This window comes from Cariama cristata, unplaced genomic scaffold (assembly GCF_000690535.1).
Source record: "Cariama cristata isolate BGI_N322 unplaced genomic scaffold, ASM69053v1 scaffold4207, whole genome shotgun sequence".
NCBI lineage: Eukaryota > Metazoa > Chordata > Aves > Cariamiformes > Cariamidae > Cariama > Cariama cristata.
Genome location: NW_009624804.1, coordinates 197,692 through 208,618, shown reverse-complemented (window position 1 = coordinate 208,618; position 10,927 = coordinate 197,692). Strand labels below are relative to the sequence as shown.

General features: G+C 35.7%; 1 protein-coding gene across 1 annotated transcript in view; it reads left to right on the top strand.

Moving 5' to 3' along the window:
• SLC9A9 (solute carrier family 9, subfamily A (NHE9, cation proton antiporter 9), member 9) overlaps window positions 1–10,927 on the top strand; it is a gene marked incomplete at its 5' end in the record, with an annotated part of 160,082 nt that overhangs the window by 4,087 nt on the left and 145,068 nt on the right. The window contains one exon of the mRNA XM_009703308.1: window positions 4,192–4,297. Coding sequence (XP_009701610.1) covers window positions 4,192–4,297 — 106 coding nt within the window. The remainder of the gene's footprint in view (window positions 1–4,191; window positions 4,298–10,927) is intronic.

The window sequence follows — 10,927 nt, the reverse complement described above, 5'->3', positions numbered from 1 at the left end:
TTGGAATTGTTATTTTTAGAGAAAAAAGGATAGGAAATAAGTGTGATTTCTCTCGTCTTATTTTCTTACCATTTGATACTGCCCTCCTAAAAGAATTTAGGCCCATGAGCTATGAAAGATATTAATAGTTCTAGTCAGAAGATTGAGGTACAATAATACCAATACTTGATACAATAGTTTCATTTAATTTCTGAGTTTCCTTATTCTTTTCAAACGTAACAGCAAAGAAGTATTGGATACAGTTAGCTTAGGAATTGCTGTAGTTTGCCAATATTTTAGTTATACATACTTTTTACAGGAATTAATAACAAGCCAATTTGTTTCTACATGTCAAAAGACATCTTTCACAAATCAGCTCTAAAGCCACTTGTTCTGACTTGGGTACAATCAAAACCAGGCTAGGCTTAGCATCTAACAGATGTTACCTCAGTCCATGAAGTCAAGGAAGAAATGAATCAGATTTCTGTTGGCACAAGTACTGTGAAAATCTTAGGTGCTTCACTATTTCATGCTTCCCATCATTGAATTTTTTAATGAAGTTCACAACCCTTTCTGAGTCAGGAGCTCTGATACACGTTATTTTTATTTGTGTCAGTTTTCTACTGCCACAAAATATGTTTGTTTGCTGTCCCCCAATTACCTGTCCTTCTAGCCATCTAGTTCTTTACCTATCTTTTTCTCTATCCTCATATGCTTAGACTGAAACAAGAGATGAAGAGATGCTGTGTACTTTAATGAAAAGTAGTTTAATATTTTTATTATACATGTTGTGTCTAATGAATTATACAAATTTTTGAATAATTACCACACAAAAACCAAGCCCTACTTACTGTTCCTCGAAAGTGCCTTTAGAAAGCCAGAGAGACCATACTTACTGCAATGTAGGATCTATGATCTTTACTTAGATATGAAAGTTCTCTCATTAAATATGTTAATGTGGTATATGATAGCAAATACTGAATTTTTAAATTAATTCCCTTGAGTTTTAAAGTCATCTATCAGACAAAACATGATGTGGCTACTTTGGACAATGATGACTATTCATACAGTATTATTCTATCCAGAGAGTAATTTAAAATAACTTTCTTCCATAGCAGGGTATCGTGTCTCTTTTAATATGCCCATTCTGAACTATATCCATAGATTCTCATAATTAATGAAGGCAAATGTGATCTTGAGGAAATGACTAGATGGTGGTTGGCAAAACAAGGTGAAAATGTTTTATTGAAGTCTTAAACGAGGTGGATGTGCTAAAGATTATGCAATTCTCTGTTCATATGCAGATACTATTTAGCATTTTCATTAATGAGTTGGCTAATACAATAAAGGATGCTTCTTTAATGTATAATACGATGCTTAGAGGAGACTGCAAACACTTTGAAGGACACCGTTAGAACTCAATATGATTCTTGCAATGCTTTAAAATCAACAAGGATAAATGCTACACTTAGAAATTATCAACTTCATAGATAGAAGATAAGAAATGAGCATTCAGTGCTGAAAAGGATTTCAAGTTTACAACCTGAAAATGAGTCATCAGTATCAATACATAGCAAAAAAAGGGAAAATAGGATTTATTAACATGTTCTACAGCATCTTTTCACTCTATTTCTTGACACCAAGTGTCAACTGCAGTACTTGGATCTGATTTTGGGCACTGTATTTCAAGAAAGATATGAACTGATTAGAAGCTATTAGAGGGCTAGAAAACATTACTGAAAGGAGGAGATTGAACAAAGTGAGTCAGTTTAGGGAGGAGATGTCTGAAATGAGTATTTGAATAGGCAAAACGTTGCTGGGAAGAAAAAGGGAATAAACATGACTCATTAGGCTAGGAATGGAAATTACAGACTTGAAGAGCAGGAGGGGAGATTTAGGTTAGACATTCAGGAATAACTGCATTTATAAATTGTATGAATACTGAAGAGCAGGTTAGTCTCCCTTGGGATTGTGCAACCAGCAACACTTCAGTTCTTTAAAAATAGATCAGGTAAGTGTCCATCAGGAGTGGTATGGCTGAAGCTTGCTGTGTCTTGGGCCAGACAAACATAGGGACAGAGCAGAGACCAGAATTCTTCAGTCAGGGACAGGCAATACTGTAAAGAAGATCCAATAATCTCCATTGGGAATGGGAGAAACATTTGAAATGGAAGATACTTCTGAGAACTGGGTGAACTGAAGAGTCTATCCCAGAAGAGGCAATTGATGCAATACTGTGTTGCTTGCTTTGTTATTTTGCTTTCATTTGAAAAGATTTTCTCAGATTTTTGGGGTAGAGTTGGGAGAAAAAGCAAGAAGAGAAAGCTGCTTTCTTAGGAGGTGAGAGTAATGTGTAGGCATCTGTCTAATTGGCTTGGTGGGCTGTGCATACATACCAACAGTACATTGGACTTTGATTACTATTTTCTTTTGCTTCTATCATTATTGCAGGGACTATTAATGTGAGCCCAAACTAATTAGCTAATAAGGAAAAGCTGGAAGTAGCAAATACTTTTAGAAAACAAGTCTGTTGTTATGCCAATGACACCAAAAATGGGAGACTAAATTTGGTCCACATTTAGCACATTAAGGCAGCATTGCTAATCAAGCAAAAACCTGAATATAGATATTGGTGAACCAAGAAAGTATCTTTTGCCAATAAAACTTCTTCCTACGCCTTTGAGCTGTTCTGGGGAAAGAACTCTTTTCCTAGTTTAAATTATAACTGCACTGGCAGTAGATGGGCAAGGTATACCAGGATGGTTAAATATAACTGGCTAATTTAAATATAGCTATATCAGCAAATGTTCAGCTACACACATCTCCTAAATTGTCTTCTGTAGAATAACACTTCTGAAATTCTTCAAACATAACACATCAACAGAGACACTTTGACATAAAATCTCAGAGGAAACTGAGAATCTATTTTGGGTTTATAAACTGATTTTTAGATTACACAGATATTTAAGTGCCATTTAGAAAGTCTTACCAGTAATAATTTCAAAGTTCCAAGAAATGTTATTAAGACAAAGCATAATCACTTGTTCATGTTTTCATGTGAATTATCAGCAGTCAACTCAATGTAAAAGTATATAATTTTCATCTCTGAAATGTCAGATGTTAACATGGCATACCAGAGGCACTCCTAATCTTTGGGATTCCTGGGCTATGAGGATTGAGTCAATTGCACAATTATGTACTAGAATGAGCGCCAGTAAAGCAGTGAGTTACCGTGTAATTTTTAACCATACAAATAATTGGGGGCCTTTACATTAAATTCTGTTTTACAAGAGAAAGCTCTACATTGTCCATGCAAAGAGAGAATAATAACATCAACACAGAACATAGATAGCCTTCTTCATTTTGAGATTATGAAGTGCTAGGGAGATCTTGGGAAGAATTGTGATCCCTGGTTTACAGGTAAGGAGACTGAGGCATAAAATAACTAAGATGTCCTTTAATATCTATAGAACTTAATTACCTGAATATGAGCCAAGAGTCTAAATGCCTTTGAGGATGTGTGTCTAAATGATTTGCCCAACATCAGTTTCAATTCAGTACACTATTTTTTTTCTATTGCACAGGTAAGCTAAAAATCAAATATAGCACATAATTCAGGAAGAAGGAAGGGACTCAAATTAATGATATGCTGAAGGAACCTTAAAATGGGTTAAAAGTATCAGATATCCTGATCTGGATGAGAGTGCTTCATTACTACAGATACGCTACACAGGTGAAAGTGGTTAAGCTGCTGATAGGACAGGGTATAAGGTCATTATGCATCTTCCTCAGTGAACATGTGTAACAGATGGATAAGCGTTATTATAGACTTCTTAAAATACGTAAACTGCTACTGTCATCACACACAAAGTCCATGGCAAAACCCAAGTCTCCAGCACCTTTATTTCTCCTTGGTCACAAAATCACAGGCCTTTATGTACAGTAAAATATACTGTGACATTTTCATTTATTCATGATTCTCTGTGTGAGAGGGAAAGTTTCTTCCTAACTCAGCTGAAGCACCAAAACTCATAGACTTGCTGGATTTAAGGATCTTATATACTTCAGTTGATCTCTTTCAACTTATTGTTATCCACTTAGGTAATAAATAGGACTGGACTTCTCAAAACCCCCACTCTAACTTTGCTTTATTTTTTGAACTGCCAGAGGAATAGGAAGATAACAAACTCCCTTTGCTTTGTCTCCATACAGTGACAGTCCTTGCTGTTTTCCATGAGCTGCATGTGGATACAGATTTGTACACGCTCCTGTTTGGAGAGAGTGTCCTAAATGATGCTGTGGCTATCGTGCTGACGTAGTAAGTACACCCACCTCCATTCTTTACTTGGTGAGATAATTACAAGCTCTAATTGCCGATATAATTCTCAGTGATATAGTTTGTACAAGTATAGGTATAATATTTGAAGGCTTCATTACAGAGATGTAGTTCTGGAGTTGTTCTTGGTTTGTTAAACACCAGAATTCCAATGTTGTTAATGGTAACTGTGCATGTAGAATGCGGTTTTAGTTCATTTTCTTCAACCTAGAAAGCAGTATATTCTGTAAAATATGTGAATTTAACTTAATTTTATTTCTTTTCTCATCTAAACAAGATAGCTTGAAAAAATAATGCTGAATGAGCACCTAGGACATAGCGCAACTATAAAATTGGAGACAGATTATTTTTGTTTTTTGCAATCTGTTATTCTCCAAGATTAAAACCACAAAGTGGTACACAGTAGCTCAGTTTATCTACTTCTGCCTATTGAATCTGATAGAGCTTCAGCTGATAATGTTATCTTAAATTTATATATAGCTTTTTATTCTGAGGAATCCTCAAACAGATCACAAATGATAGGCCAAAATCACGCAAGTATGTGCTGTCCTAAAAACACAGATGCTAAGTACATGATTAACAGGATCTCAAGTTAACTCCACTCTACATGTATTATATGCTTCCTGGAGCTTTGCTAGAAATACAAATAATCCTCTCAGATAATCTTAAAAGTAACAGAACTCCGCAAAATCAAATTCAGTTTTCTGGGATGCTTGAAGGTGCTTCACAATAAGCCTCAATTCAGTGCCACCTTTCTCCTTAAAATACAGTTCCTTGAACCATAAAAACAGTCTGTAAAAACAGAATTTTACAGAGTTTACAGTCGTTAAAAATAAGCTTCATATTTTGTCTGAAATCCCATGGAGAAACTTATAATAGTCGAATTGCAAAAAAACTCAAACAAAATTGTTTCACAATAAAAAAAATAGTATTCCTACTTCATTTATCATTCTCCAATTATCAGTCTAGTTACATTCACCTACACTAAACTCCTCGCATTGTTTTTAGAGCAAGAGTAATATTTTCAAACACTGTCAAGTGTCTGAGCACATCATTTCATGATTAGATACAGCATTGCTGTCACATTCAGTGACTGTGGTTGGAATGTGTCACTGAGGAGAGCATCTAGTACATCACATAATAAAATGCACAAAAGGAAAACTAAGCAAAGAATAGAAACCTCAGTAAAGAGAACAGATAGAAAAGCATTAAAGAAGCTATTAGAATTGGAAAGAAGCATGTAGGTGACAAAAAGTCCAAGATTTTTTTCTCTCTCTCACTTGGCTTTGTTTAATAAAGGCCTAGACATTTAGAGCTCATTTAGACACTTCATCTGTTAGTCAAAGGTTCCTATAGACCGTGGGACAGTTAGGCCACTCAAGAACACACAGAATATTTTAAGTGTCTCTAGTTTTCAGTCACTGTGATGTCAAAGCACATGAATCTCTTCAAAGGTGCAACTCAACTGCAAAGCAAATCTAGAAAGAAAAGTACTATCGGACTGTACATGATTCACAAGTTTCTAACCTCTACTTTTCCCAATACTGAAGTCTAGGGTATGACCCTCAGCCTGCACATGGATACAGAAATCTATAAGAAGGATGCAAGATACAAATGCTGGCTATCTCCTTCTCATTATTTCTTTGCTGTACATGGGAGATTACTCTTTTTTACTATAGAATCTCTTGTCACTGGAAAACTAGTGTATTTTTCTGTATATTCAGTGTGACTGATACTTTGATTTCTCTAACATATGTAGTCATTTGTAGAGACTGAAGAGAATATATGCATTATCAATTTCACATTTCATTAATTTCTGGCTTAAATAATCAGCTTCTGCACAAATACAATGTTTCTGCAACCTAACATGATCTTTCTTCCTTTTAAGTGAAGATATACTGTTAATAATGTCAGCTTCAGTACATTAACACCTCACTAAACCAAACCAAGTTTAAATGAAGAATATTATTTTCCGTCACTACAAAAGAACAGCTAGGATTTTTTTCTATAACACATGCCACTTTTCAGGATGGTGCAAACACAACATGTTCATAATTACAGTAATAGGGGGCTATTTAAAAAGGTGTGAGAATAATGTTTACAAATCTGGAAAAGCAATAATAAGTCATTTTGTTCACTATGCAATGGTAAACAGAAAATAGAATAAGAGAATACACAGTGTCTTTCATCAGCTAACAGAATAACAAAGTCAATGTCTGCAGGAGGGACTCACTGCAGGAAAGGGAGGAAGAGAAAAGAAGGCAGGCCTTTATGGCTGGCTGTGGCAATTTGGCAAGGTGAAAGCAGTACAGATGTCAGCCAACAAGGCTTTATATTGATACCTCTCTCTTCCGTCAGCTCCTCCCTCCAACCGCTATTTTTCCTCTGCATTTTATCTTTTAGTTTAAGAAGGACAGCAGCAGGACCAGCTACCCCTACATTTTTCATATGGATTTAGTAAACCACATGAGCTGTGTGCTGCTGCAATAGTATGCACAGACACCATGGCCAATTGCCCTCAGAAAATACTGATCAAGCACACATGTTCTCCAGGCCAAATGAGCAACTCTCCTATAGGCCATCTTGCCATACCAAACACCTGAGTGTCCGTGATAATTGCAAAATTTCATTTATACTGTGCTATTTTAAGATAATCCGTGCAGGAGGGATCACGGTGAATCAAATTGACGGTAGTGGCTGCAGAAAGGCTGACAAGCTGTTGTGCATCTGGGAGAGCTCATACATGCACGGGCCTCTATTGTCAAGGGTATTGTAGATGTAACAAGGCTTTTCTCCTATATAAGTAACTTCCAGAGTTGCTTATAACTTTTCATTATTAGGATGAAATTCTCCTTTTAAGAAAAAGTCAGTGAGAATTCTCACAGAAAATAAACATTTTGGAAGAAAATGGGGATTTAAATATTCATAGTGAGTCATTTTTGAGCTTGTTTTATATCAAGGAGTCAAGATGTTTAAGAAAAATAAGAGACCTACAAGACAGTACTTATTAGATGACTAAACATGACTGCTTTTACTCAAAAAAATCTATATGACTAATTATGCCACAAGTATTTCCTACATACTTTGTTTTCCAGGAAATTGACTTGGCACCCATGTCCATTTTCTATGTCTATCTACAGCACAAGCTTTATCTGTAGAAGTATTTTATATATGCTAACATTGAAACAAACAAATAAAACATGTAGGAAAATTAAGATATTTGAACTTCTTCTAAGTGTGTTTAAATATGCTTATACTTTATGCTTAGAGATTGATTCACTATTTGGAATTTAATTTTAGACAAGAGATTATGGCAACCTTTTATGAATATATGCTTCCAATTATATTTTTACTACAATTTTTAAGAAAGAAATGATTCTCAGTTCTTCAGATATGTTGTACTTCATCACCAGGAAGTTTACTTACAGGACACAACATTCAAGGTGATCTGTTTCATTCATAGATTTCAGACCCAGGAATGTTTGTCATTGTACTTGTCTGTAAGATACCAATTGAGAAACATCCCAGTAACTTCGTTTGGACTTGTATGTGATGAAGATTGTAGAATCTGGCTGGAAATCAGTAATTTATTGGTATTTTTGAGCAAATAAGATTAAGCTGTTATTTCACTTTCGTTCCTTTTTCATTGTGTTGACTGCACATACTGTAGGTTTGGACTTGACAAAGTTTTTGCAGAGCAATTTGATGAAGAAAGTGTGGAAGAAGTAGAAAAAGCATTGACTAGCTTGAGATGTGACTGAAAAGTAGCTGAACAGGTCATTAGCATGGAGACAGTATATTTAATCTTTCTCACACTGAGCACAGGATGTGGAAAGCAGTAATGAATACTGATATGTGTTCACTGCTAACAGATTATCTGAGAGAACATTACATGAGAGATGTTTCCATTGTAGCCAATGTCAAAAGTGTTTGTCTCATTGTTATGCGAAAGGCATGACTTCATTTTTCTGCTGGCTCTGTACCATTGCTCAGTGGGCCTGATGAGTTTCACCCCCTTTCTAGAAGAGGTGATAGCATGGAAGTCACATGGGCAGCAGGGACATCAACATATGGCAGTGCCTTTCACAGGTAATGAAAACAAGTGAGTCGCAGCCAGGGGACACAGGACATGTGACATTGTGACATATGTGGCAAGGAATGGATTTACTAGCTCTATTATATGTAGTCAAGAACAGTTTGATACACAAATGAAGTGGAGATAAAAAGCATGGTTGAGGATCACACGGCAGTGAAGCCAGAGAACACAGAAACTAGCTGACATAGGAAATTAAGACCTCCCATGTCAAAATGCTGATTGCCCTAGAAGGCTTAGAAGTACACATATTTCTGGACAGAGAGGAAAGTAATACTGCAAGCATTGTTTTCTTGTAAAGTTAGGCTTGCCATTTTTAAGTAAAGTACCTTAACTGGTGTGTAAAGGAAAAGATTATAACCTTGGAGGTTCAGAAGAAGGTGAAGAGGAAAGTAAACAAAAAACACTGGAATTTTTTGAAATGGATATCCTGCTTCTTTTGTAAAGTATCTTTTGGTTGTATAGATTCCACAAAGTTCATTCATGCCTATTAGCAAAAATTAGGCAATGGAAGGCCCAGATTTTGACAGAGTCAGGCTGTGAGATTCCCTTTGCAAAAGTCTAGGACAGGCAGTGAAAGGCCAAGTTCTTAGAACTACGTAAGAACTGGAGGTATAACAGATCCTGTTATTGTATGACCCCTTGCTCAGAAGAACAGTCCTTCTTGGTGAGATGCATGTTTCCACTGACGCTCACAGATGCAATGTTGTTTCAGGAATTCAGTGAGTCTCTACTGGCCAGATAAGATGGTCTGGAATAAATAGGTAACATTCCTGTTTTTCCTTTTTTTTTTTTCACCCTCAAAAAATCTGTGCTGATAGAAGGGTACTGCAACCCCCTTCTATGTAATAAGCTTCTATAGATTGGTTCAAAGATTTACCAAGCAGTTTACCACAGTGAAGAAATTTCATTTTCCAAAGTTCTTGGAATATAATTTTTCTCTATCAATAGATATATTTCAACCCCATTTTTCATGATCTAGCTACAGCATATGACACCATATCTGTGCTTGATAAATTATCTGTCCATTGAATCCAGACTCCTTTTTAATAGTTTAAAAGTCTTGAAATTTATGACAAATAGTTTGGAGATTGCCCATTTCATCTTGCTTTTGTCTTTCTTTCTTTAGCTTAAACAGAGCTTATCCGCTACAGTAGGATAAAGTATAAGAGAAGAACTCTAATTATTCAATGTGTTGTGATACCACAGCATAGTATTGAGGGGAAAAGATGCCGGGCAAATTGATAAAGGTGAAGGTCAACTTTTCTATGCCCAGTGAGGAAATCTCTTGTAAAAGTAGTTTCATGGCTCCTCTTAAATATTTCTAGGGTGGACATGTACCAACACATGTCATAGCATAACTCTTCTCTGCTCAAAAAATACTTTCATTCTAGTCTAGTAGTACCTTATACAAGTTAATATCATTGTCAAACCATTCTTTCTTGGCAGAAGTTCTCCTGGGAAGCTTGTATGAGGCTTTCTAAAATAACATGGCAAAGGTAACTGAGACAAATTTATTGAAAAACAGTATCCATTTCCAGGGCAAATAACTCAGAAGCCAGAGTTCAGCTCAGTTTGTGCTGAGCACCCTCTAAGGTTGACAGTTCTCAGACAGTGATCCCTATAATTGCCTTAGGAAGCGAACACAGTTCCTTCTGTCATGCTGGTGATTCTTACTGATCGGTACAGTCATGATATTACTAATTTTAGTTCAGTTTAGATCTCTTCAAAATATAAGAAATTCTTTTGATCAAATGGACCTCAAATAGAAAATAAACAAGAACCTTTAAACCTTGCTAGCTTTAGTTATTTGTTTACCTATATTACTTCTGTGGTTTTAATTCTGTTATTATGTCATTGAACTTGAAGGTAGTTTACACAGGAGGAAAATGTAATCAGAGACTGAAGAAACAGACATTTGACAAACACCAAATATAGGTACAAATATTCAGGTTATGTTTCACTTGGTCATTGGCCTGGTGAGGTAACTATACGTTATCTGCAAGTGTTACTTTCCTACTTTTCACAATTTCTAATTGTGATTCCTTTTATATTATATATTAAAATCAGCAGTTCTATGAAGGACATGAAATGATACTGTAACTATGCTGCTGAATAATGAAGTTGGGAGCTGGGATTTGCAGGAAATAATATCAGCTTTGAAAGCCATGATGGGTGTCTCTTTGATACATGTCTCAGTAGATGTATGGCTCCCTTTACAATTATTATAAGCTTTCTTCTTTTGTCATGGACTGTCTCTAATTTGGATTCTTTGCCCTTCCATTTTTGGAGCATTATTCTGTATAGGTTTTGCCACACTTTGATCCCTGAACCCATTGAATAACAAATTTTGCAGAGGAAAGACAGCTGAATGTTCTCATATCATATTTTTCCCTTAAAATGCAGTTATAGTCAGAAAATGGCCTTAAAGTGACATCGTGGGCTTCCATATGTATATCTCAAAACCTTCTGTATCATGTGTAATCAATTAGGAAACAAGGGCTTTTCTATCAGCCAAT